General features: G+C 40.8%; 4 protein-coding genes across 4 annotated transcripts; 3 read left to right on the top strand and 1 right to left on the bottom strand.

The window, feature by feature from the left end:
• Positions 1 to 605: 605 nt before the first annotated feature.
• Positions 606 to 2,495, top strand: LOC311054246 (ciliary microtubule-associated protein 3; the record flags this gene model as incomplete). The annotated part of the gene is made up of 5 exons (XM_084070123.1): positions 606 to 624; positions 708 to 829; positions 1,492 to 1,622; positions 1,915 to 2,032; positions 2,427 to 2,495. The coding sequence occupies 5 exons, from the start codon at positions 606 to 608 to the stop codon at positions 2,493 to 2,495; spliced, it is 459 nt and encodes a 152-aa protein (XP_083926249.1).
• taf8 (TAF8 RNA polymerase II, TATA box binding protein (TBP)-associated factor) lies at positions 2,283 to 10,833 on the bottom strand. The gene is made up of 8 exons (XM_084069121.1): positions 10,671 to 10,833; positions 9,204 to 9,363; positions 8,464 to 8,562; positions 7,914 to 7,976; positions 7,186 to 7,310; positions 5,053 to 5,200; positions 4,287 to 4,429; positions 2,283 to 3,111 (listed from the first exon to the last, which is right to left on the bottom strand). Exons 1-8 carry the CDS (start codon positions 10,716 to 10,718, stop codon positions 2,971 to 2,973), a joined length of 927 nt encoding a protein of 308 aa, XP_083925247.1. The 5' UTR covers positions 10,719 to 10,833; the 3' UTR covers positions 2,283 to 2,970.
• Positions 10,834 to 13,540: 2,707 nt separating this feature from the next.
• On the top strand, positions 13,541 to 15,459 carry LOC311054245 (ras-related protein Rab-11A-like; the record flags this gene model as incomplete). The annotated part of the gene is made up of 3 exons (XM_084070122.1): positions 13,541 to 14,174; positions 15,063 to 15,212; positions 15,434 to 15,459. 3 exons carry the CDS (start codon positions 13,541 to 13,543, stop codon positions 15,457 to 15,459), a joined length of 810 nt encoding a protein of 269 aa, XP_083926248.1.
• Positions 15,460 to 16,459: 1,000 nt separating this feature from the next.
• On the top strand, positions 16,460 to 19,482 carry LOC311053663 (tubulin alpha chain-like; the record flags this gene model as incomplete). Its single annotated transcript, XM_084069315.1, has 4 exons — positions 16,460 to 16,554; positions 17,926 to 18,148; positions 18,261 to 18,409; positions 18,502 to 19,482. Exons 1-4 carry the CDS (start codon positions 16,552 to 16,554, stop codon positions 19,480 to 19,482), a joined length of 1,356 nt encoding a protein of 451 aa, XP_083925441.1. The 5' UTR covers positions 16,460 to 16,551.
• Positions 19,483 to 27,920: the final 8,438 nt, after the last annotated feature.

The following is a 27,920-nucleotide window of genomic DNA, read 5'->3' as shown; positions in this document are numbered from 1 at the left end:
AAAGAGTTATAGGCCAAAACGTAAAGGGGGCTTTTATAGCGCCACCATGAGGCCAACTAGTGTACTTATTTTTTTGATAATTTTGGACTAAATTATGAACCTCCCCTCCAAGTCTTGTAACTCTAGCCCTTACAGTTTCTGAGAAAAAAATACTTGAAATCTATTTTTTTTCATTTTCCCATTTTACATTAAAGTGGATGGGGAAATGTAATTCACTAATACATTAATATCAATTAAACTATGCAACCAATCTCTTAGCAAAATGATAGCACACGATTCCCAGTGAAGCCGGTCAATTTTTGACATATGGCACGAAATTGGGGGGAAAAAACTGTGAGAGGAGTAGCGTGCCAACGTTTTTTTTCACTAAAACAATAGTCTGGTTGCCACACTAATAAAGTCGGTAGAGAACAATAGTCTGGTTGCCTAATAATGTACTTAGTTACTTTCCACCACTGGAAATAACCACTTTGTTAGTTTTTAGTGCGTAGTTTAGCCACAAGAGGGTGCACCAGAGAAACAAACAAAACAATTTGTATAATTTGAGCAGCCACCTATCTGCCGGTTACCATCGTTACACAGTCACATACTCTAAACAAGAAGTCATGGCGGTTCGCGATGCAGGTATGGTATGCAAGCAAGCGTAACATAGAAGATTTAATCTGTTTACACAATGGATAGATAATAATTCGTTAATAACTCACTAGTTTTTGGCAGCTGCCAGGAGAGAAAACTGTTCCCCATGCTTCATGCGCCAAGTCGCCTGGGCATTGAGATGCCGTGCCTTGATGCGACACATCGTGGTCCTGGCTGCTATGACAATCATGAGGTTTGTGCAGTGGTGGAAAAAGTACTGTTTTACTTAAGTAAAAGTATCAATACTGCAATGCAATAACAATCAAAATCTAAGTTTTCAAATAATTGCAGTGGAGTAAAGTGAAAAAAAAGTACCTCAAAATGTACTTAGTTACTTTACACCACTGGGTTTGTGTCCTAAACATTTTCACATTATCACTTAATCCATGTACTGTAGTCAGCAGTCAGAAATTTCATTAACCAAATGGTCTTTTTACAAATGCTTCTTTTCCTTACAGTTCCGTACCATAATGTATGACATACTAAAGAAACCTGAAAGTAAGAAAGGATATGTTATTGCTACGAGGACTGCTGCACGTTTCCCCCCCTGCCACAAGGTAAAAGGAATCCAGTAAGAGTGGGCACCTAGTACAACACAATGATACATTGGCTATTTTTAACCAACAGTGTGTGTCACCCCATTTATAAATGTAAATGTAAATATAAAATAAAAATAAATAAATACAAAATAAATGGTGCCCAGAGTTCTCAGGTGCCCACTCTAGCTAAATCAGACTATAGACCAGTCAACTTATCAAACACAATTTGCCATGAGGTCACATTCAAGATGTGAAGTAAGATGACTTAATAAGGTCAAGTTGTTGTTTTTGATTACCGTTTTGACATCATTATCAGACAGCAACTCCCTCACCACAGAAGTACCAGCAGGATCAAACTTGGTCCAAAGTTCTCCCTCCAAGTAAAACACCATTCAACTCAACCACACAAAGGTTCAAATCTAAGGCTGGAGCAGTTTACAGCCCAGGGTGAGTGAGTGGTAAGAGGATGTCAGGCAGAAACCTCTTATCTCCATATTCTAACTTGTTTTCTTTCCCGTAAATGAATGCCCTACTTGATCATACTGCAGTGTCACACAAAAGTAGCAGATCTTCAGCTTATACATCTGCTACTTTTGCTATTTTTTTATTTGAATCCTAAAAAGTAACAGTTTTGGACATGTGGGGTTTCTGCCCGACAGAGACGAGACGATATAATAGGAGGACAGGCGTATGAAATGCTTTAACGTGCTGACAACTGTTTGAATTTTCATGAATGCAGCCCTGGGGCATACTCTCATGATACAATCAGTAACAGGAAAGTGAGCTGGCCGATGTGTTTTGGATCCCCGGATTGGGCTAGACTGCCCCAGTTGGAGAAGAGAGCAGTGAGGATGCAGGCGAGTTGCAGAACTTTATGGAGTAATACAAATGCACAGCTGATGCACAATGCATCCATTGAAATAAGTTGAGGGCTGTCGTGACAATTCACATTTATCAAATTAAACCTGTGCTTCTATGTTTTCTTTTTCTTGTTACTTCTCTTATTAATACTAATACATCCATTTGGATGTTGTCGTCTCAAATGCTTTTTCCCTACAAAGTTATTTGTAGTCAATAAATAAGTACATCTGGTGCTTCTTACTATAACTTAGATTTTTTTATTGTAATATAAAGTCAACAATAGGCTACATGTCACTGTATAGTGAACCTATTTGCTTAAGTGAGGTTTATTCACATGCACTGAAATATGAAGCAATATCCTTTTTTTCTCTCTCTCTTCCTTTTCTTCAGCTAAATTGTGACAAGGAGTTCCTGAAACAGAGGAATCGTATGGCATACCTGAGTTTGTTCTACTCCTAATTCAGATTTTTGACAGAGGACAGTACGTTGCAAACGGCTTCAATGAAAGAAATGGGACAATGAAAACTCATCAGGAAAAATAAAAAGTAGTACTTTTTTTCACAAAATGACTGTATTCATGTGTTGCTTGAATACTATAGAACAAACAAAACAAACTGAATACAAATCCAATGTCAAAGAAAAACAGTCTGGAATCCTCAGTGGAAGTCATTCAACAAAGCCAAGTCAACTGCAGTATTGGCCATATACACACAGTGTCATTTTGCTTCTACATCACACCAAATCTAAAGTGAATATGATCATCTAGCCCCAGAAATCAGATAAAAGGAACTGCTTGGTTTACAGTCTTTAGACCAGGCTTCCGTAAAGGGCAACTCCCCTTCGAGGAGTGAAGCAATAACTGGACTGCTGAATCTGCCAATGACTGAGGCAGATATGAGTCTTATTTGTTCCAGTTCAGTATGACTCCCTCCACTCACTTCTTCCTCCTCACTTTGGGTTTCTTGACCGGCCTGAGGTATGGGTTGTCTATCATGTTCTCCTCAGTGGCCTTTGCTGAGGGAACAGCACCCGTTGGGGGAAGCATGGAATTCTCCTTGTCGGCTCCTGGTTCATCCTGAGTAGAGGTTAGAAAGAGTAGAAGAAAATCAAATTAATTTGAAAAGACAAACTGGATGCATTAGCCTTAGAGATTCATCTTCTGAAATACACTAAATGATTTAAATAATTTGTAATTGAGCCTAGAGCCTAGATACGCAGAATATTTCCAAATATCATTACTCATGCAGATGTACTCTGTGTCCTATGGGTTTCAAAGGGCACTATTTGACTTGACATTAGAGGAAATATCTTCTTTCCTTTTTTAAGCTCTATTAACACATTGGGTGCCAAAACCGGGTTAGGGTTATCATTATTATTTTTAGCGCTTAGGTGCCAAAACCGGGATTCTCCGGGACTTCAATCTTTTTTTCTTTTTTTTCCACAAGGGGGGGGGGGGGCTAGCGCAGCTCTGGAATCACCCACGGTGACTCTGAGAAGGGACAGATGGATCACCGTGCCCAAAAAACTGGCTCCCGTACGCTCCCATTCTATCTCCTTGCAAAAAAAAATCCATATTTCCTTAACTTTTTACAGTAGGGAAAACAAGTCATTTTCAATCCACGATCACTCCGCCATGGTGACTCGCGTGAGAGATGTTATTGTTCCAGGCGTTAGTCAGGACCATCCACCATCGTGCACGCACATATCTATAATACAATTTGAATCCTGTCAGTATGTCGGTTGTATGTACGTTGCACCACTCTTTATATGGTTATGGCTGAGTCGTGTGACATGAGCGTGACGTCAGAGGTCCGTGCTCACAGGTCTGCCATGCCAGGTGTGAGTAATCACAAAGTGGGTTTTGGTCATTGCAGAGGTCATGCACGTCACCTGTTTGTCAAGTGGGTATTTTCATAGCCTGGCGTGGATTTAGGGGAGCACAAAACTCTCTCTCACACTGTGAGGTGCCGGTAATGTGGCACTGCCAAGTGGACGCCGCGTCACGCTAGACGTTCGGGCCGCGTAGCGGCCCGAACTTCTAGTTGTTTACAATCGGGTGCTCGTCGTGGAGTCTACAGCTGTAAACAGCGTAGCGTTACAAACGGTGAGATCTCTGGCACTCAACGTCACTTTTTTAATAAAACTCTAGCACCGAATGTGTTAAGGGGGCTAGCAAGCTAAACAAATGGATGATGTATGAATAGTAATATGTCTTCCAGATATCGAACAGAGTATTTCATGAAGACTCACACTGATGTTGTTTCCTGCTGCGTTCTCACTGTCTGTCTGGTCATCCTGCTCAGAGGAGTCCGTCTCCTCCAAGGACTGCAGCTCCAGTTCAGATGGCAGGAGGGCGTTTAAATATGGAATGCTGGTTGGTCGTGCTGCAATCACTGGCAAAACAATCAGAAACAAATGCCGTTGTAATGGTCCACAGGATTGTAAATTACTTTTCTTTGTGGATAAACACAGTTATTTATTTGGGTTTTTTAGGGGAGGCGAGATCTTAGTTGGACAGGCGACCGCCTGCCCTGCCTCTACAGTGGGTACGCCACTGATGGGAAAGGACCTGTTTTATACTCTGCAGCAGTTATATGGAGCGGGATACCTGCAAGCCTTAAGTCGATTAGCTCCATTGTTAACTTCAAGTCCTCCACAAAGAGCTGGCTGAATAACAGCTGGACCATCTATCAATTGGTTGAGTTGTAACAAGTTCCATTTACAGTAATCATGTTCTTTTCCATTTTACTTGAAATAGTATGACTGTATATTTATTATTGAATATACTATCATTATTATCATTTCTGCCAATAACAACAATCAATTAAATATTTCAGAATTGTAATTCATGCAAATATGGGGCACACTCAGTAATGTCAGCATTAAAAAGAGAAATTTGCACTAACATCAGCTTGTTGAAACATGATCAGAGGTAACACCTGCTACGCTAAGATGTTCTAGACATTGAACACATTTGTAAAACATTTATTCAATAAATACATTTAGAGTCACTCACATGGGAAGGCGGTAATATCATCTTTAAAGAGGCTCTGTGTTTCTCCGGTTTTAGCCATGAAGCGTGTGAGCGCCCGTTCTACATCTCTCCTCTGAGATGCTGCCTTCTCTCTCACCACTTGGTAATCTGAAACAGGCTCTCTGAAAGTCTGAAGAACAGATGATGGTACCATGAAGGTATTGCGAGAATAAGGCACAATGCAGTGTCCTACAGAAGAACCTTTACATTGCATCTACATGGGTGCATACCGCAAGAAATGATCAAGTGTAACAGTTTGTTTGTTTTTGCGTGTGTGCATTTGGTATTTTGGTGGTTTGCATATGCTGCCTGGCTGCTTGGACAGGTCAAACTGATTTTAGAGAGGCATGCACTTGTTTTCTACCATTTTCATCACCCTCCCCCAAATCCCATGTACCCTTTTATGTGTGTGTGTGTGTGTGTGTGTGTGTGTGTGTGTGTGTGTGTGTGTGTGTGTGTGTGTGTAATATAATACTATCCTACTAGTAATTTAAGGAACCTCTATCAGTCCATCTGATCCCCATTTTTCTCCTCAGTGGGTTGAGCAATTGATCTGATCAGAGCTTGCACACAGGCATTGACCATTACCAAGACAGTGAGGAAGCCTGTTTTTCACACATTCAGAGTTCCTGCGCATGCATCGTAATTATGAGTACGACCCTTAAGGCCTTTGCACACAGGGTGCGATTAGTCAATCAGTTTTTACCGCATGCGAAAAGACGCACGAATCGAACTGGGTTCGATTGGGGAAAAAAAACGCATCGCATCGCCGCACGGGGTGTGCATGAGGTCATTGAGAACCATGTGTTAATTTAAAAAATGATATTGTCCGTTTTTTCCACGCGGAAAATCGCACCCTGTCTGCAAAGGCCTTTAGTCTAGGGGTATAAAGGCCGCAACATAAAACGAGAGGGACAACTGAAAAAAAAACTGAACATCTATTTATTGGAGACACATTTATACTTATTACAAAGAAAATGTTTAGATAATCACAAATGATCCTAATCTAAGTAACAAACACAAAAAAGATGTCCCTATACTACGACACCCCCGTGTGTGTAATGAGCCGATCTCCATGAGGACGGAGGTCACGGAGAATATTACATGATTTTTACAGTACAGGTACAGTAAGATCGCCGTTTTTGCTGGCAAGGGGACCGGAGACGGATGAATTAATTCCTGGCAGTGAAAGAGTTTAACACAACCAAACATAATCAACAATCAAATCAAATTCAAAAGCTACATACAGAGTAGTCTCTCATGGCTTTCCCAGAGGCAGGTTATGAAACACAGTCTCTTCCAAAGTCTTCCAAAGACACAAGTGAAGGTACAAAGGTTTTGTTTCATGACTCTAGTTTTGGTCTGAATGAGAGGACGGGGGAACCGATTCTTCGCTGCCGAAGCCGACAGTCCTCTCTATGGGCTATGGGCTCTGTTGTCACGGTTACGCTCCGCACACGCGGCCATGGCCTATGGGCTCTGTTGTCGTGGTTACGCAGCTATGGGCTCAGTAGCCACTGGGTGAACTTAGCTTCAGGGCTACAGTATACACACACACACCAAGGTTTCCGTTAGCCGGTATATACGGGCCATTGGACAATAAAAAAAAATAACAAAAGTTAACATGACAGTATAAGAAAGCTTAATATGTACGTTACTATCCTACCTACATACAGTTGAACGAGGTTGAGGTGCATAGCCTGCCCTGAAACATATTCAGCCAGTTTGTTTATTCTCTGTAATATTACAGCACATGATGCGGTGTAGCTTGTAGACATATCACTCGTCTGTCCAGGAGTTTGATTTAGTGCCCATTTCTTTTGCAGGCTAAGGGCCACTTCGGATATCATGTCCATAGCACTCGCACGCACATTGACACCAATTTATTACACACAGCAATGATCAAATGAGCAGCCTCCTCTCCAAAAGTGAACTAAGTATATACTGTGTTACAGTGTACACAGTGCATAACCCAAAGTCTGCAAATACTTTGAGTGCACACACAGGCTTGAAAGATGTTTTAGAATATTTGTATGCCTACATATAGAATATTGAAGACATACGTAGCTGAGTGTGTTGTAAGGTGGGAATGAAAACAAAAATGTGTAGCCTTACAGGGGTTTTGATGTAGGTGTGGGGGTCAGGGAACTCTGGGAAGTGGCTGGGGATGTAAGGAGGGTGTGTGCGTTTCTGTCCAGCCACCAAAGCTTTGGGCGTCACAGGTAGGTTAGTCACTGGAGCTGAAATTCATTTAAAAAACAAAACAAATTTCTGAGTAATATCCAGGTTCTACCAAAAGAGAAGGATTATCAAAAGATTTACCACAAGCCATTTGGACAATTCTTTAATGCATTGTTTAGTAATATGGTCAGTGATATAGTCCCTAAAGATTAGGCCTGTCACATTTATTACATTATCGCTTGATCGCAATTATTAGATCATTATTTTTCCCAAAAGGTTTTTCAAAACGTTGTGGAATTAGCTGTTCTAAAACCTCTTGATGCGTCTCGATGCACCGTGTTTTGAGCTTGTAGATCGGATATTTCCACTCATTTCAATGTACAGTAAAGTTAAGTTATTAAATATGTTAGCCATTCCATTGTATATTTAAGTTATTTGTCATATCTGCGCTGTTCAACCTTTGTTTATGAAGCCTAAAAGGCAAACAGAAATGTAATTTGGATTTATAAATATGTTCCCATGTTAAATACCAAAAACAATTAAATCGTTAATCACAATTATTTGTGTGACATTTAATCATCACATCAAGTAAACTTTCATGATCGTGACAGCCCTAGGCTCCAAATGAATAGCTATTAGCTAGTCAATAATATCTTACTTACGAGCAGTTATGACCATCCTCTGAGATCTCTTTGCATACACAGACAGAGTGTGAACATTGAAACCTGCAGCAACAAATACAAGTTAAATGGTGTTATTGATTTGTTCTTTTAATTATGTCTAGGGGTGCTACAGTTAATATAACTTATCGATTTAATCTATTGTAAAAAATAATCGCAAATTGGTTTTAATAAAATAATTCATTTTAATAATCACAGCATTTTAAATATCACTTTTCCTAAACAATTTGTTAAAATAGCAGATCTACAAACTCATAACATGTCGCAATGCGATGTGAGCTTGTAGAACTACTATTTTTGCGGTTTGTTCAACACTGTTGTACAATCAAGTGTAAAATAGGGCTATATAATAGGAGTTAATCGATTTAGTCCATTATAAAAAATTATTAGAAGTTTTCATATTGATATATAAAAAATATATTTAAAAACATGCTTCTCCATTATTTGATTAATTGAAAAAGTAATCAACAGAATAATCGCAAAGAAAATAATTGATAGTTACTGCCCTATTTATTGCGCTCACGTTACTCACCCATTTCAACGAGTGCAGCAACGGTATCCGAGAGTGTAGGAACGCTTCTGGCTGTATGTTCACAGTAAGCTTTAGCACAGCGGCCTATTTCAGTTATATCTGAAAAGGTGACAGTATATCATGATTTTATGAATACATCAAACATACAAGGCAGCATCAAGTGGTGGACAAAGTAGTCAACCCCAGCCAGTACTTGAGTCAAAGTATAAATACTTCTTGTCAAATATTACTTAACTACAACTGAAGGTTTCTCAGTCAAATTTGTGCTGAGCTATATATATATATATTTCATGGTCAGTGTAGGTCAGCTATTTGCACAATATTTGAAATAGGGCGTCTATTAGAGCATATAATAGAGCTTATTAAGTGTTTAATTCACAATGTACTTTTTTACCTTAGTTCCTAGAAATCGTCATGGGAGTCAAAAGTACAATAAAGAATGTGGACACTAATCAAAGTAGAACCTAACATGGCGGGCGTGTCCATTGAGTTTAATGGAGAAATGCTGCCATGTTATGTTCGGGTCCACTTATATTAGTCTTTGAAATGTAGTGGAGTAAAAGTCATAAGTAAGTATCCAAAAATGCAAATACTCAAGTAAAGCACGATACTCCAAAAATGTACTTTAGTAAGTAAATGTACTTAATTAGTGCCCACCACTGCCAGTATCTCACAATAATAAGGAAGGAGGAGGCCTGACATTGCAACCCTAAAACACAAAGTAAATGATTCAGACATACAACTTTGCATCATCTCTGTGAGGGACTCCACTGCTGCCTTCTCTGCACTTTCAAACCCGCATTCTGTCAGCAGAGCGCTAACCACCACCTGCAGAGTCCTTCGGCGGGCCAGTTGATAATTTTCTGCTGGACTGGTAGCTGCTTTACTGCTACTCGAACGCTGGAACACAATGGCATATCATTAGGGAACATAACATGAATACCACATGAAAAATTAAATCAAAAATTAGAAAGCCTGCTGCGTAAGTGAATCAGCTTTGTGACAATAACTGCCACTTTTATATGCAGGTTTTCCCCCAAACTAATAGGATATAACATCACATGCAACAACAAAAAAACTGTTTCAAAATTCATCATGTAATTTATTTAGCATTATCTTTGACAGTCTCAGAAAAGAAAAAGAACAAATGCTAGTAGTCCTAATACAGACCCAAGCCAAAAGAAAGAAAGGTTTGGAGCACAACAGTTATTTCACACTTTCTACTACATCTGGATGGGATTTAGGTTTGACCAAACTAGCCAAAGCTCAAATGAATGTTGAGCCTCTGTAGAAACACTGCATCTCTCTCCAAAAGCAAAAGGATGCATCATGTGTATCGGTATGTGTATTAGTGTTGCCAGGTTTTGAGAAATAACCAACCAGGTCCATGGAAACAAGCCCAAAAGAAGCCACATGAGCACTTTAAACCTACAGCGTGTATAGACCAATTATTTGTTTACTAACATTGAGCCTGGACGCACAGGTGATTGTTTCACGCAATCAATTCCCAACCTGTTTCGGGGTGCACTGGTTTCAGCACACCCCAACCCCCTCTTGTGTGTGTTGGCTAGTGAGACGCGTCCTAACGAGACCTGATATAATGGGTTTCGTTGCGCGCATACTGGCTGCACGCAGCCAGTATGACGTCGTCTGTTAAGGGGTCTATATATTTGAAAATAGCCGATCTACAAGCTCGCAAGGCGTTGTGAGCTTGTAGATCTGCTATTTTCAAAATACTCTTGTGGAAAATAAAGTGTAAAATGTGAAATATGTTATCAACACAAATCTGGTACGGGTGTCCCCTGGCAAAAAGAATATCAGATGGGGGTCCGTGGTGGACAAATACACGTTAAATTTGGGGCTCTTGACATGAAAATGTTTGAGAACCACTAGTTTAAATAATAATTGAAAAAAATAATGGAAACAAGCCCAAATAAGCAAGTACACTTTAGAAACAATTGGCCAAAAAAACACTAAACCACAATATTTACAAGCAACTTTACAGAAAAAGAAGCCCAAAGTCGTAGATGCACTGATGTACATCTACCTAGTCTATATAATCATGTCAGTTTAGTGACTTGGATAAATGAAACAAACGTTAGGATCTCGCATGGTTTCAATCTCATCCTTTAACGAGTCAATGTTGTTAAAGAATACATCTGGTCGTTTTGTCGTTGTTGTTGATGGCTTTATAAATAGTTTCTTACCGCTCCTATATTAAGCGAACCACTGGATACCACCGCGGGATCCGCCATCGATAAACTGATGGCGTACACGTTCTTTTAAACCAAGAAATAAATGACTATGAAACTAAATCTATTTTTATTAAGTCTAATCGGTAAGACTCTGTAGTGATCCTCTATGATAGTGATGCACACGCTACACAAACACATACGCCATCTCCGGTTGTAGGGCGGATGTCAGTTGACATCTTGGAGAACTTTTTTTTTTAGCGCCCTCTAGCGACGGCATTTCGTGACGCAAAAGACAGTATGGGAGTGTGCAGTGGTGAGAAAAGTACAACAAAAATGTTACTTAAGTAAAAAAATATACTTAAAGTACCAAAAGTACTCATTATGCTGAATGTCCCGTTTCACAAGTTATTATGTCTAAATAGCAGATCTACAAGCTCACAACACTTTGAAGTTTGAATCGCAACATGTTGGGAGCTAGATCGTTTTATTTTCAAATAGCCAACAATGTATGTTTTTTAATCATAATCAAAATCTATAAAGTAACTGGTAACTAAAGTTTTAAAACAATTGTAGTGGAGTAAAAGTACAATACTTGTGTATGTAGTGGAGTAGATAATACATAGTATAGAAAATTGGAAATACTCCAGTAAAGTAAAAGTACTACAAAATTGTCCTTATACAGTAATTGAGTAAATCAATGTACTTAGTTACATTCCACCACTGGGTGTGTGTGTGTGTGTGTGTGTGTGTGTGTGTGTGTGTGTGTGTGTGTGTGTGTGTGTGTGTGTGTGTGTGTGTGTGTGTGTGCGTGCGTGCGTGCGTGCGTGCGTGTGTGTGCGTGCACGTGCGTGCGTGTGTGTGTGTGCGTGCACGTGCGTGCGTGTGTGCATGTGCGCACTCGCTCATTCTTAAATGAATACTACTATAAAATGACAAACAACATTTTAACAATACATACAATCACCTATGCAGATCAAAGCTTAATAGGATAAGTGAATCACAAAATGCAAAATATTTATAATATGCAGAATGTAAAGAAAGTAACACAGCACGCTTTTCTCATCTGTGTCAATTTGAACCATCTTACAAAATAAAGTGTCAAGACTGGTCCAGACTGGACCTAAAATAACCACTAAATACACATTTTATCAGTCACCATAATAAACTATTCTCCTCCGTTTTAACATGCCTCGCAACAACTTTTCAACTCAACGTAACCTTGATAAATGAATATAAAAACAAATTTGACATGTCATAATTACATAAACTAGATGTCCGGGCCACTTCGCGGCCCTCACATCTAGGCCCGATCCGAGGTTGGTCCAGACAGCACTGGCCTAGTCACTCTGCACACATGTCATGCGAAGACCGGCCCCTCTGGCCTCTCCTCTCGGCTCCTCTCCTCTCCTTTTTTTTCCTCTCTTTATTTGAATCCTGAAAAGTAACATTTTTATTTAATTTCAAATGCATTTAGTTATACTTATGAACTTAAATACAAATACATTGTACCTAAAAAAGACAATAATATTGAAATACTAGTCATTAAGCCACTATAATATAGACTGAAGTAATCAAAGCGGGTCATGTTTGCAATTGTAAATGAAATCAATAATATGTCAGTATTCCGGTATTAACCTGCGGGCCGCATTAAGTGAAGGTGGGGGGCGCATGTGGCCCCCGGGCCGCCAGTTGCCCATGTATGCTCTAGTCCCAACCTCCCAACCTCCCAACCTCGGTCATGTGATAAAGAGGTCAGACTTCCTGTATCTGGTTGCTATGCCAACCTGCCAGATCAGGCTGAGGGTCTGATAGGCAAATCAAAGAATCAATCAAGCCGAGAGTCTGATCATTGATCGAGGTGGGGTAAGATAGCTCTGATCAACAGTCTGTGGCGGGTCTTGGAGGCATGTGGAGTGATCCTGTGCTTGCGAATATATATATATATATATATATATATATATATAAGATAAGATAAGATTAGATAAGATAAGATAAGATAAGATAAGATAAGATAAGATAAGATAAGATAAGATTATGAATTTGGGAAAGTTTGAGCTCTGCAGTATTGTTAGCTCAGCAGTCGTGCTGCAGTGTCTACATAGGTGGTGGGTGCGCCACTTTCCCCTCCTAGCTGCACCTTGGGTTGGCCCCATAGGTTGGCCCCCACAGTGTCTTATTCCTAATGCTAACACTCCGCTCTCACACTGCAAACTATATTTTCTGTCCTGTAACTATTACTCTGTTTGCTCTTCTGTGCTGGAGGCAGGCCACCTGGGGGCTAATCTGACAGGCTAATTGACAACCCTTTCATCATGCAGGGTCGTTCATTCCCCTCTCCACCCTGCCCCCTCTGCCCATCTACTTCTACCACTTAAGAAGCCCAGGCACTATCTAACAACTCACAAACAGACTGGTCACATCGATCGTGGTAGTGGCCTCTATAGTCACCTCGGAGCTGTGGTGGTCCCCAGCGGACGGAAGCGCAGGCTCACGTGTAACGGACATGCCCTGGCAACTGACCAACCGCCATCTTCACTGCCTTGTGGGAAAGCCTGGGAAGACAAAAGGCTATTGGAGCACACCCTGACAGAAAAGACGGGCGAGAGTCTGTAATAGCCTTGAAAGGAAACTTTGGATCGGACTGGAGGCCAGTCTGACATCATGCACCTCCATATTTGGAAAGGACTGACATGGAACTCCATATTTGGGCATGGCTGTCACAATAGTGACATCATAGCGATGACGCAAACATTGAGGAGGCTCTGCATAAAAGCGCCCCATACGTTGCTTGGACAAAGGGATAGGAAAAAACAAAAACATAACTTCCTGTTCTTTTCAGTTTTATGGCATGATACCAACGGACAGGTTGAAAACCGCTGAAGATGTGTACTAGAGGTGACAATTATGATTACCTGTTCAAAGTGGTTCTGATCGGTGACTCTGGTGTGGGGAAGAGCAACCTGTTGTCTCGCTTTACCCGTAACGAGTTCAACTCGGAGAGCAAGAGCACCATTGGAGTAGAGTTTGCCACTCGCAGCATCCAGGTTGACGGCAAGACTGTGAAAGCTCAGATATGGGATACTGCTGGACAGGAGCGCTACAGAGCCATCACCTCTGCATATTATCGGGGGGCGGTGGGTGCACTGCTTGTGTATGACATCGCCAAGCACCTGACCTTTGAGAATGTGGAGCGCTGGCTTAAGGAACTGAGAGACCATGCTGACGGTAACATTGTCATCATGCTGGTGGGCAATAAGAGTGATCTGCAACATCTCAGGTCTGTTTCCACTGATGAGGCATGTGCATTTGCAGAGAAAAATGGTCTGTCATTGCTAGAGACATCCGCCTTGGATTCCACTAATGTGGTAACAGCCTTCCATACCCTGCTCAATGAGATTTACTGCGTTGTCTCTCAGAAGCGAATGTCAGACAGACAGGACGATGAAATGTCACCTAGCAACGATGTGGTCAAAATCCAGGTGCAGCCCACGGAGAACAAACCAAAGAAGCAGTGTTGTAAGTGAGTCTAGTGGCTGATTGATTGTGCATCGCGTTGTGTACCGGAAATAGCAGTTTGACACGTGAGCTTGCAGATCTACTATTTTGAATGTGCAACACTGGCACACAGTATGAAGGCGTCATATGAGCTTCCGGTTCAGAGTTGCTGCTGAGCCAATCAAACAAAGCTATGGGAAAATGAAACCCAGCCGGGACATCAAAGTTATGCGCACAGAGCCTATTTATATAGACTCTGAATTAGTCATGGGTTGTGTGTGTTTTGGGCCGTTACATTAATTAAAACCAATCAATTTTGGCTCCCAATACCTTTAAATAGCAGGTGCGTATTCTCCATACGCAATTTCATTTTTTTTCCCAACAGTTTTTAGTCTCCTTATATGACTACTGTGATATCTTGACATATCTGCATGCTAAAGGCGCAGTAAGTGATATTTTTTGTTTGTTAAAATGGTTAAATAATAATAATAATTTCTGATTTCTGCAGAGTGTTTGTTCAGTAACAGCTCTTTAGTAAACAGAAAATGCATTTTCAGGTCGGTATACCAATTTGATCCAATCAGGAGAGAGACCTCACACAGGATACAGGATAAACAAGTGACATTGGGAGTGATGGAAAAGAAAGAGCAAGGCTCACAACAAAACATGCTGTGAAAAAACTAATGGCAAATATTTAGTAATGTTGCCTGTGTTCAAATTCAATCTGTCAAAAAAAATCATGACTCATTGGATTGTACACAAACATATAGTATAAATCTCATATTGCATGTCCAGAGTATATTTTGTCATTTTGTTGGGTGTCATGTTCTCCAAGCAGGATGGAGTGCTGGTTCATTCAATGGAGGACCACTCCCATCTTGAGCTTCCCCATCCTCCCTTTCCTCTCAGTGTTCAGCTGTCCAGGCCACTCCCCCTCCCTGTCTCACAGCTGCTGGGAGGAGGAGAGGGGGTTGAGAGAATGTTCTCTGAAGAACGCTCTGCATGGAGCCATTGTGGCTTCTATTCCTGTTCTGCTCTTTTATCCCCTGCAGTTCAAGGGTACAGCACTCACAATATTTCCCCAATTCTCCAGTGAATAAATTGTGTTCCGTCACAGTATAAAGTGTGTTCTGGAATAAACAGCACAAAGTGTTAGCTACTACACTGTAGCGAGGAATTTGTTCAGGCTTACTCAAAATGCTCTCAGTCTCCTCAAGTAGGCCAATCAGGGTAGCCTGAGAATGGACAGGCCATTCAAGCGTCTCATGTTGCAACCCCAGAGTGTCTGACCAAGATTGCACCTTAACAGAATATTCTCTGGGCCAGAGAATATTCTGTTAAGGTGCAATCTTGGTCAGGTCACTGATTTTCCAGCTTGTTCTCCCACACTAACTCATGACCATATGGGAAAAAAGGCAAGTCATGCAAAAAAAAAATCCTTAGAATTCCCAGAGCAAGACAAGGAAAATGGAGCAAGTGCATTTCAAACATAGTCCAGCAAAACAACAAGGAGGTTGCAGGGAGGGAGGGAGGGAGAGGAGACGACAGACAGGTCATGTGATCAGACCACTGAGATGACATCACTGCAGAGAATCTAGGACAAAGAGGGTGGAGTGATGGATGGAGAGCTGGCAGTGCTGTGGGCACTGGGCAGATACCATAGCAGGCCTCAGCGATATGGAAGGCAGGCTGATATCAGGCAGCTAGAGTGACGTGGAAGCATATTCACTGCTATTTTGCATAAACAAATCATGGATTTGCATTCCATACACTGCAAAATCTCGAGTGTTAATGGAGCATTTTGAGCATCAAGGAGCATGTTTACATGCTCTGGTAGGCTATACATATATACTCTGGATTTAGCATATAGGCCACATTCTTGGACCTTCATATGTGAGGGTCATATCCTATTGTTTTCAGTCTACCATCATGCAAACAATAGATATATCAGCATTCCATTCAACATTTTTTCTTGGATACAAGGAATGCATATTGTATGAAATACTCCTTATACAATGACGTCTTGTAGCCTAGCTAGGCTACATTTATGTCAAAATGAACGTATAATAAGCAAACATCTATGTTATGTACATTATATTATGTAGGCTATTATTAAATATTAAGAGCAGAGAGAGTAGGATTATTATTAGCCTACATGCGGGATATGCGTAACCACATAATAATAATTATTTTGTTCGGTGTGATGGGTGACCTAGTAGTAGTACAGTTTTTCCTCAGGGTGAAACCCCCATCCATCCCTGCATGCATATAAAACGGGTAGCACCGCCCTCCCATTCAGCAGTTGTTGCATCGACCCCGTGGGTAGAACACGCAACGAAATACAGACACAAAAAAAGGCTCTTTCTTCGCTTTTCTGTCTCCCCCTTCTTCAGAAAACATGGTAAGTCGAGTAGTTTTTTCAGCTATATATGCCTGAAATAATTACGGTTATGTTTTCTGAGATGGATGCAGCACAAAGCTCCTGATTGCTTCCACTTCTCACCGATTCGTATCGGCCTACATTAATAATATTCCTTGAACGTTTCTCGTTCTCATATTTTCTAGCCAACTGTTTTGCAGCATCATAATAATATATCTTTTTTAAACTGACTGATGTTGCAGTGCCACGCTGAGATTCTCAATGTCGTGATTAGAACAATGCACTGATGGATATGCTAATGAATGTTCTCCAGCAATTAAAAGGTCCGTGCCTCCGTGGAGCGAATTTCATTCAGAAAATATCAGACCTTTTCTGATATTTATTCTGATATTGTCAATCTTCTACCATGAATGAAAAAACCTTATTCACCTTATTCATTGCCGTCTGTTGTAAGCCGGTGTTCTGTTGACTGGGTGGGGTTCATTCATAGCGACAACAGAGTCCTTCTGTCCATTATTGTTAACTCACAACATCTAAATACATTATTTTCTCCTAAAACATCTGATCTGATTTTTGTAGGGGTCATCCATACTCCCAATACAAAATATAATAACATAAATAATCAGGCCTACAATCTAAAAAGTGGTAGGTTAAATAAATTAACAATTTAGTTAATACATATCTGCTCTTATTTTCAGTTCAGTGCAAGTGCATTTATGTATTTATTTTTCATTCAACTAATACATCTTTGCTCATATTTGCAGTTGACTTATATGCACAATTCTTTAGATAAGACCGTTATAGTCATTATAAAGTGCATTTATGTATTTCTTTTCATTCAATTAATACATATCTGCTCATATTTTCAGGTAATGTATATACACTATCTTTTAGATAAGACAGTTATAGTCATTAAAGTGCATTTATGTATTTATTTATGTATTCCAATTGAAATCTCTTGATGTGTCAAGAGATGTGTCACTTGATGTGTGCATGACTATTCTAGAATTAACCTATATGGGAATCTGTTCCCTCTTGTGTGTGCACAGGCCTGTATTGGCTATATGACCTATATAGCCAACTGTATGCAGATGCACATTGGAAAAAGCTGTTGAAACGATGTGTAGACCTACAATCAGACAGGGAAATGAGTGCCCTCCATTTGCCGGGGTTCCTGTCATGCATTTTCCCTATCCCTGCACATTGCATTGTGGAGGCACTTGTACTGTAGGCTATGTGTAATGTCAACCACTCTCAGCTAGAGGGAGCAACTGGATTTGTTCATGTGGAAACTGAATTGATCCTTGATATTCTATTTGAAAAGTAGCTGTGATTCAGTGAATGTACACATAATATGAAATTAATCCTCATATTCCTACCCCCCCCCCCCAGCGTGAGTGCATCTCCATCCATGTGGGCCAGGCTGGTGTCCAGATTGGCAATGCCTGCTGGGAGCTCTACTGTTTAGAACATGGGATCCAGCCGGACGGACAAATGCCCAGTGACAAGACTGTTGGAGGAGGAGATGATTCTTTCAACACCTTTTTCAGTGAGACTGGGGCTGGAAAGCATGTTCCCAGGGCTGTTTTTGTAGATCTGGAGCCCACTGTTATTGGTAAGCTTAATTAATTCCGTCAGAATATCAAATTGAGCAAATAATACAATGTAATACTTGGTCTAAAATGTAGTATCCTATACCTTATTCAATCACTTTTTTGTGTCTTTAGATGAGGTACGCTCTGGCACCTACCGCCAATTGTTCCATCCTGAGCAGCTGATCACTGGCAAAGAGGATGCTGCCAACAACTATGCCCGTGGACACTACACCATTGGCAAGGAGATCATTGACCTGGTGTTGGACAGGATCCGCAAACTGGTAGGCACTACATACAGTAGATGTATTGAATGTATATTCTAAATGTTGAATTAATTTATTCTCAGTGACCATGTCCTTCTCTCTCTCCTCAGGCTGATCAGTGCACTGGTCTTCAGGGGTTCCTGGTCTTCCACAGCTTTGGAGGTGGAACTGGTTCTGGTTTCACCTCCCTGCTGATGGAGCGTCTGTCTGTTGACTACGGCAAGAAGTCCAAGCTGGAGTTCTCCATCTACCCAGCTCCTCAGGTGTCCACTGCTGTGGTGGAGCCTTACAACTCTATTCTGACCACCCACACCACCCTAGAGCACTCTGACTGTGCTTTCATGGTAGATAATGAAGCCATCTATGATATTTGCCGTAGGAACCTCGACATTGACCGTCCTTCCTACACCAACCTCAACAGGCTCATTAGTCAGATTGTGTCCTCCATCACAGCCTCCCTTCGTTTTGATGGTGCTCTTAATGTTGATCTGACAGAGTTCCAGACCAACTTGGTGCCATATCCCCGTATCCATTTCCCTCTGGCTACCTATGCCCCTGTCATCTCTTCTGAAAGGGCTTATCATGAGCAGCTCTCAGTCTCTGAAATCACCAACTCCTGTTTTGAGCCAGCCAATCAGATGGTGAAATGTGACCCTCGCCACGGCAAGTACATGGCCTGCTGCCTTCTTTTCCGTGGAGACGTGGTGCCCAAAGACGTCAATGCTGCCATTGCCGCCATCAAGACCAAGCGTAGCATCCAGTTTGTGGACTGGTGCCCAACTGGTTTTAAGGTTGGAATCAACTACCAGCCCCCCACTGTAGTACCTGGTGGAGATCTTGCCAAGGTCCAGAGGGCTGTGTGCATGTTGAGTAACACCACTGCTATTGCTGAGGCCTGGGCTCGCCTTGACCACAAATTTGATCTGATGTATGCCAAGCGTGCTTTTGTTCACTGGTACGTAGGTGAGGGTATGGAGGAGGGAGAGTTCTCTGAGGCGAGAGAGGACATGGCAGCTCTGGAGAAGGATTATGAAGAGGTTGGAGTTGACTCCATCGAGGGTGAAGGAGAGGAGGAGGGAGAAGAGTATTAAAAAGTAATTGTCAAAGCATTGTCAAACACTGCTGCATGTTTACTGTGATAATGGTATCTAAAATAAAGATTGACTTTAATTGGCATTTTGTGTACTTTTGTATTTCTTTAACTTCTGAATACAGCGGTTAATTATAAATGGTGGTGGTCCCGACCCACAGGTTGAGAACCACTGTTTTAGATTGTCAACCAAACTTCCACAGAATTAACTGACTTTGATTGAGCCAATGCCTGTCATGCCTCTTATATTCAGATACTGTAATCAGCACAAGTCAGCACCACAAAAGTAAAACTCAGCCAAATTTATTGGAAAAAGAGAAAACGTCCCAAATTGAAATACACACCAAGGCATATAAGTGAGACCAAATAAATTATCCCTTGAACAAAAGTTATTGAAAGTAAAAGAAAAAAAGCGTACATATTCATGAAGGTTTATTTTAACAAATGTAAATAAATAAATATATTAAATACATCCCAGGTGACTAATGTGCAAATCAAATGGGACTGGGTTGTGTATGTATGGGGGTGATGGGTTTGGTTAATACTGTATGACTGTTAACACCAGCCTGTCCTACAACACGCTTGGTCCTACAACAGTGGACAGCTGTCCACAGTCCACACACACAGCCTGTTTTTGTCATTTTGTCTGTAAGAGCCATATATGAGCCATGTTTGTTTATAATTTGATGACGTCGCCGCAGGGCTTGGTCAAGGCCAAGGTTGCCACGGTTACAGGGTATTTAGCCTCGATCTCCAGGCTTTTATTTTATTTTTTAATCAAGCACAGGTGTTGCCAGTGGCAGAGGCAAACAGCTTTTGACTGTGTTCATGAGATCTGGGGGACGCTAAGCGTTTGACTGTTTATTTATGTTTAATTGTATTTATTGTATCCTAAAGTGACTAGCACTAGTAAGCTACAGAAGAATAAATATATTTTTTTGTTATAAACTTCACGGACGTTTTGGACCTCAGTTATTGAGAACATGTCAGAACTCCCTCGGTAACCAGAACCAGTACTACCAAGTATAGGACTTGGGCAGTACTTTGTCATTAAGCAGAGTAGAAAATAAATCATAAGCATAAGCCAGACATCAAAATATGTGTACAAATACTTTTACAATGGATTTATCAGTTCAGCAACATTGAGGGTGGCTTATGCACACAGTTTTTAAACAGAAGTGTTCAGTCAAGCTAAAGCCTAATACATCTTTTTCCAAAGTCCATCACACATGTTATCACCCTAACCCCACTTTTTTTGCCAAAGCTGAGACATATGGTTGTGCTGAGCTCCAGTATGTTGTGTCCTGTTGTGATAGGTTGTGTTCGTTACATACCATGCAGACATTGATTGGTGGCAGCCAGGCTCATTGGTCATAGACACATTGATGCCTTAACCCACACCAGAGTCATTGAAGAAGTGACACAGCACCACTGCACCAGCCACTCTTTACAGAGTTCTACCATGTTGTACTCTGTGTGGATGGGCCTCAAACACTCAGTCAGCATAGGCTAGGGCAGGCCCGGCATCACGGCGCGGAGGGGCAACGCCCCCCTAAGTCAATACTGTCTGCCAGTTAAAAAAACAAACCTTCTGGTACTTTTTAATTAATAGCGTTTCGGTGTCAAGCCTTCCTCAGCGTGTTAAGAAAGTGGTCAGTCAATGGTGTTGTGTGTAGGGACCGATATAGACAGACAGACACGACAAGGACTTCAACTACTGTCCGTAAAAAATGTTTTTTTTTTAAGTCGTGCACGTGCTTTGCTTTGGGACAGATTTCGTTTTTTCTTGGAAGTTGCAGAAAAATCCATTCTCAATGCTAAAATATTAAAGTGCTTGTCAAAAAATGCGTTTTATTCAACGTTCTTACTGGCTGTGTCTTTCGTATGTACTTGAATCCCACTTTGATGAAATTATTTAGGAATTTCAGTTTCTATTTCATTTGGAATTAGCAGTGGTGGAACAAGTACTCAAATGTTTTACTTAAGTAAAAGTATCAATACTGCAATGTAGAAGTACTGTTACAAGTAATAGTCCGGAATTCAAAATGTTACTTTAGGTAAAAGTACAAAAGTATTGGTATTCAAATGTACTTAAAGTACCAACAGTAAAAGTACTACATGTTTGAAAATAGCAGATCTTTGTAGTGGAGTAAAAATACAATATTTGCCTCTGAAATGTAGTGGAATAGAAGTAAAAGTATAGACAATTGGAAATACTCCAGTAAAGTAAAAGTACCTCAAAATTGTACTTAAGTACAGTACAGTAAATGTAGCCTACTGAGTTACTTTACACCACTGGGAATTAGTGTAAGTGATCTTGAGGAATAAAGTGCCGCACATAAGTAATAAAGATAACGTCAACTTGTCCATATAAGTAAATGTATAAACTACCAAATGGAAGAGGAACAAAAAAAACATACATATTCACAGAGCAATTTGCTGCCCAGCAGCCGGACATCACCGTAGCCTGCAGTCACATCAACCAGTCAATGTATTGTAAACCATTATGTTACCACAACATAATCAGTACACTTAATCTCACTATTTTTTCCCACATGTTCATTTAATTCAACACTTTGTCAGAGTTTACAGTGCTGTAACATGGTAACTTCATGTAGTAATATGGAGGAGAGTTTGTTTAAGAAGCATGTATCCGGTTGGCTGTGCTCCTCGGCCCACTACTCGGCAGCTGCTTAGCTTTGACTCCAATATCAGTTGTTTCTACAATGTCCACAACCTCAGGGTTAACATTCGTTGTCTGTGACTGCGATCTTGCTTTACTGCTCATCTCCTCCATTATCAACATTGCATCTTCATCTTCAGTGGTCCCCTGGTCGGAAAATGTCAGGCAAACTGTTTCCACCAGCCCGCCAACCACTCCAAACAGGGCCAGAGTGGTGCCAAGCATGTATATCTTTACCATTCCCCGACTGGGCCACTGGGTCAGCATTTCCTTAGCAAATGGGATGATTTCACCATAGGTTTCCATCTTGTCTTAGTTGAGTCTGTTAAGGACAAACAGAAGTTATATATTAAAACATTTTCATGGATAGAACAATCATGTAATACTATAGTCTTCTATATGTACAATAAAAATAAAATAAATATATATATATAAATATAGGCTACTGTATATTACATATACATATAGTATTATACATACCGGTAGTAGGACCCTGGATTTACTTGAGTCTTCAATTGAATCAAGTAGGCTATCCAAAGGCAGAGAGAGGAGGAGAGATCCTGGATTATAAACACAAGAAAATCCATGTTGACACCCACAGACTAGACAAGAAATGCATATTCATGAGGTATTTGTACATAGTTATTTGTTTTGTGGGGAGAGAGTTTTCTTTAGGCATTATGCAATCTCGCTGATGCAGTCAGTGTTGCTGGTAGTATTGCCAGGGGCCAGGGCTTTTGGAGGTTGGACTTTGTGGGTAAAAGGTGTAGACAGTATTCCTTCAAGAGTATGTGTGTCACCACATGGGGTCATATTAAGCAATAAAACACGTATAGTGACACATAGTCACTATAGTCAGTATAGTGTAATGGTGTAACCTAAAGGCAGGTAAACTTAATAATGTTGACTTTGCTGCTGCATTATCACATGAACGTGTCATGCTGTGCAGAAATGGGAGAGGTGCCACAGTACACAAAAGAGAAACTAATTGACTTTTTCTGATAGGTTGTATCCAAAATTTAGTCCAATGTTCAGCGACGTGTCTGCAAAATTCCCCAAAACAAAACAACATAACAAAATGAAATAATTATCTCAAAGGTGATGGGATTTGATTTAATAAACTTTATTTCTTCCCTCCTTTAAGGCAATGAAACAGATTTAAGTACCATGCAGTTTATCTACTGTATAGCCTACTTTGTCATTATGACAAATTCATTGCAAATGTGAATGTATGAACTACTGTACACATGCTGTACACATGCTGTTGAATTTTCTAACAACATGAGTGGTTGTTTTGTGTTGTGTGGCCTTTTGTCAACTTTGATCTCAATGAGGAGAGGTGGATGAGTACCCAATCACAATCTTGGATACTTTTGAGTCTCATCCCCTTTATTGATTGATGTGCATTGTTCATAATTATGCTGTCTGGAGTGTTCCTAGCACATTTCAGATTAGGTTCATTTGAATTCTTGATGTCTTGAAGTGCTCTGACCTTCAGCTGCCCTCTGACAGGCGGAAGTGAACCCACAATGAGGCAATGAGAGACATTAATCACTTTCAACCTGGCATCTCTATTCGGGGGAAGTCATTATAGGTGAACATTTGTGTGTGTGTGTGTGTGTGTGTGTGTGTGTGTGTGTGTGTGTGTGTGTGTGTGTGTGTGTGTGTGTGTGTGTGTGTGTGTGTGTGTGTGTGTGTGTGTGTGTGTGTGTGTGTGTAATTATCTGCCCTTTCACCCTGTTCCCTACTGCAAATGTCAGTCAAATGAGTTGTGAAATTTGTCTGATCTTTGTACCAGATTGCCTTTCACAACACTGTCATTTTGGCGAAAATGACAGCGAGTTCATTTTACAAAAAGTGTGCATGTTGTTGCACATCAGGCGACCAACTTGGCTTAAAGCAGTGCTATTGACCTTCTCTCTCGCTCTTTAAAGTGATTGGCAAATAGTGTAAAAACACGATTTCATAAAATTGACTGTTTAGCTTTGCCAGTGACACTGAACAGAAGGAGAGATGTTAAAAACATTGACCCATTCCATAAAAATACATCTTTTTATTCTGTATAACACCTTGAAAACAAAGTAGTATGTATTATTTCCCTACACAACAAATTTCAAGTGAATGTTGAAGAACATCACTAAATCTAGTAAAGAAAAAAAAGTATATTTGAATGCAAAATTTAGCTTTTTATCATTTTACTGTATACTACAATTTAGGCATTTAGCAGATGCTCTTATCCAGAGTGACATACTGACTAGTACAAGTGCTTAAATCAGACTAAATGGCATGAACCATTAGTCAACAAACAATTGTCATACAATTGTGATACATTATCACATAAGAGGCCAAAGAGAACAATATAGTGCCTCAAAGAACTAGGATAAACATAAAATCAACATGTTATTATTAAACAACATGTGATTTAAATACTTTCTTAACATTTGTGGTCAAGCAAAACAAATCTAACGTAAACAACATATCTGCTTAGTATAACTAGCATCAATTAAAAAAAGGTAACAAGAAGGAATACAAGGAGAGAGGAGTGCTAAGCGGTGAGGTGGTCTGAAGAGGTACGTTTTCAGACTGCGGCAGAACATGGGGAGAGAGTCTGCAGTCCTGACTGAGAGGAGGATGTCATCCCACAGCTTGTGAGCCAGGAGGGAGAAGAGTCTGGGATTTGTGGAGTTGGCCAGGGTGTTTTAGGGAAGGTTTGAACAAACTTCCTGTGTTAGTGGTGTAGGGGTTGGATCATGTCCTGAAGGGAAGGGGTGCCATGCACCATGTAGGCCATCACCAGTTTTGTACTGGTATGGGTACAGGAAGGAACTGTAAGCATGCAGTGAAGTGAATGCAAATTGGGAGGAGACGTGAAAATGATCAAAATTGTAAACAGGTGCATTATACAAAAGGTGAGACAATACAATGACAACAAAAGGTGTACTATACCTGCACACACTAACATGTAGACAATTTGTAGTTTGACCAGCAATGTTTCAGTCTTTTAGTTGGTGACACTTCATACCACTCACATGAACCCTAGCATGCTGTTCTGGGCTTGTCATAATCGGTGAACAATCGTAAAAAGAAAAATAGGTCACAACGTGTTGTGAGCTTGTAGATCAGCTATTTTCGGTTAAGAGATCAGTGTAGAGGTAAAAAAAAAAGGACCGAACCTTGTGCTGACACTTCATGATATACCTCTTAGTTCCACTCAGTCAATTTATATGGAAGTGTTTCCCTCTAGCTCTCATATAGTGTCATCTAAAGGCTGTTTTTTTTCTTTCTTTCTTTTTAAAATTGAGAGCCAGGCTTTACCTTTCATCTGTTTTATCTTCCTGGGTGTTTTTTTGTGGTGTGGACATTCTATTAGTGTTGTGTGATCACACTGCACAGTAAAATCCTTGTTGATCCATTTGTAGACTTACCTCAGGGTTCATACTTAATAATTATACATTTGGTACCCACTCCTTGGGGTGTTTTTTTGTCACTGTATATTATTTGCACATAACATTTGTCCATCCTATAACCGCTATAGACGGATTTCCGGGCGACGTCATCACAGAGCAGAATGCGCAATCTGCGCATGCTCGGGGGAAACGAAAACGAGCGCCGTTCACTCTGTTGTTGTGTTCGGGAGTTAGATAGCCATAATTCTGCTATTATAGGCATAATAGGCATAATGCTGCTATTATATACAAACAGATCCAACTTTCGACAAATCATTTTTATTGAGTAAACAAGGTATTACAAACTGCATAATTTAATCTACTTTCATTAAACCCGGTGAAGATCATTTCTTTTATGAATGGACATTTGACCAGAGCTGCTGCGGGTAATGGCGCCCTCTATAGGCTTCCCCCTCCTCTGCGCGGTCATATCCTCTCAATGTTTACAAACATGAAACCCGTCTATAGGAGCAGTGAGCAATCATTCTATGGCGCTCTGGGAGCAATTGGGGTCAAGAGTCTTGCTCAGGAACACACATTGACACATTGTTGGCCTGGCCTGGAATCATACCTGTGACAAGCAGGGGCTCTGGCTCCCCAGGCAAGCTCACTAACCGCTCAGCTATACTTAAATGACCACTATGCATGCTATCAGGTGAAGGGGAGAACTTCAGTTCCCCAAAAGAATAAAGTCTGCACACTGGGTCAAGGGTCACGATTCAAAATTGGTTTCTTTTACACCATCATTGGACGTGACATTTTGAGGCCTACCGTCTGATGAAGAGCCGGTAGGCTCGAAACGTCACGTCCAATGATGGAGAGCTGCCTTTAAGGAACCAAAGACCATTTTAAACTTTAGTGCATGACCCAGCGTGCAGACTTTATTCTTTTTGCATTCTGACCTCAGCCCAGCACCTGGTTTTTAGTGAGTGGATGTGCGTACTTTATTGTTTCTGAGATCTTCAGTTTCAGCTTCACCCAGCTGGTGGCTGCTCAGTCATGATTGGAGAGGGACAAGTTAGGGGTGTGTCTTGCTCAGGGACACTTTGACAAATAGACGCGGGCAGGCCGGGAGGGGAACCGGTTACCTTCAGATTACCAGATGGCCTCTCTACTCACTGAAGTACGGCCACCCAAAAATAAGACATTTTACGTAAAAAGAGAGAATATCAATGCTCCTCTTTCACCGGGTCGTTGTGTTAGTGCAATTATTGTAAAATTCTTATGGGTCCTTTAGATTTGAAATACTTTTCGACCATAACCATTCCACTTAAATGTGTTGTTTGACCACTTCTCTAAATACACTTTTTAGTTGTGATGTCTGCTAGTGTCTGCCCCCTACACATTAAAATGACACAGGAGTAACTTTGGAACTGGAAATGTACCCCGCCCGCCCCAACAAACAAACTAACAAAACAAAACAAGCTATGAATGGATGTTGTAATGACCACGTAGCCGCCAGAGGTGTCAACAAAAGTATGACTTATTATACAGTGAGGCGTTTGGGGACCTTTGCCCCATATTGCTGGGTTCTCTCTCTGGGACAAATTTTGCTTGAATGGCCAGTCTGTCTCTGTACAGTAAGTGACCCGTGTTGTGGTTGGAAGATGAAGGCTGGAGTGGGGGAGAGAGGGGGAGATGTGTGCACACAGCAAAACCCTGAATTTGACTTTAAAGCTACAGTACAATCCCTAAGTTTCATGTCCTACACAGGATTCAAACCCACGTCTCCTATGAGGGTGAACAAAGTTCTACCTCTCTGGCCAAGAGGGAATACCTGCTTGTCCAGAGGTGATATTGGGCTTATGATCTTCTGGCAGTAGAAAGACCTACTTGTACCAAGTAACCAATCAATAGGGACACCAGGGTCTAAATTTCTCAAGGGAGACCACCTCCAACCACTGCAATTATGTGCTAGTTATATTATATTAACATACTCTACCATACAGATTGGTTAAAATAAAGTTAAATTGATTGGAATGTGTTATAGAAGTTATTAAACCCGGTTTCCTGCCCAATTGCTGAAAGTTTTAGCTTTGAGCTGCTCTAAAAGAGCCTACCTGCTTGCTCAGGGGATAAATTGAATCTTGACCATCAGGTCAAAATTCATGTCAGATCCTGTGTCTAGGTGAGATACAATCTGGCAACGGCAAAACATTTTTTTACAGTGAAGGCTCTATCAATGGGAGCTCTGGGGAGAAGGGGTTAAGTGAAAGTACACCCACATTAGAGGACCTGCTACTTAAAAGGAGCAGGGAATGAGTTTTGTAAGACAGTGGTTCTCAAACCTGGCCAAAATGTATTTGGCCA

Source organism: Gymnoscopelus microlampas (assembly GCF_963454915.1).
Source record: "Gymnoscopelus microlampas genome assembly, chromosome: 10".
NCBI lineage: Eukaryota > Metazoa > Chordata > Actinopteri > Myctophiformes > Myctophidae > Gymnoscopelus > Gymnoscopelus microlampas.
Note: the sequence above shows the minus strand (reverse complement) of the source record. Positions and strands in the feature narration are given on the sequence as shown.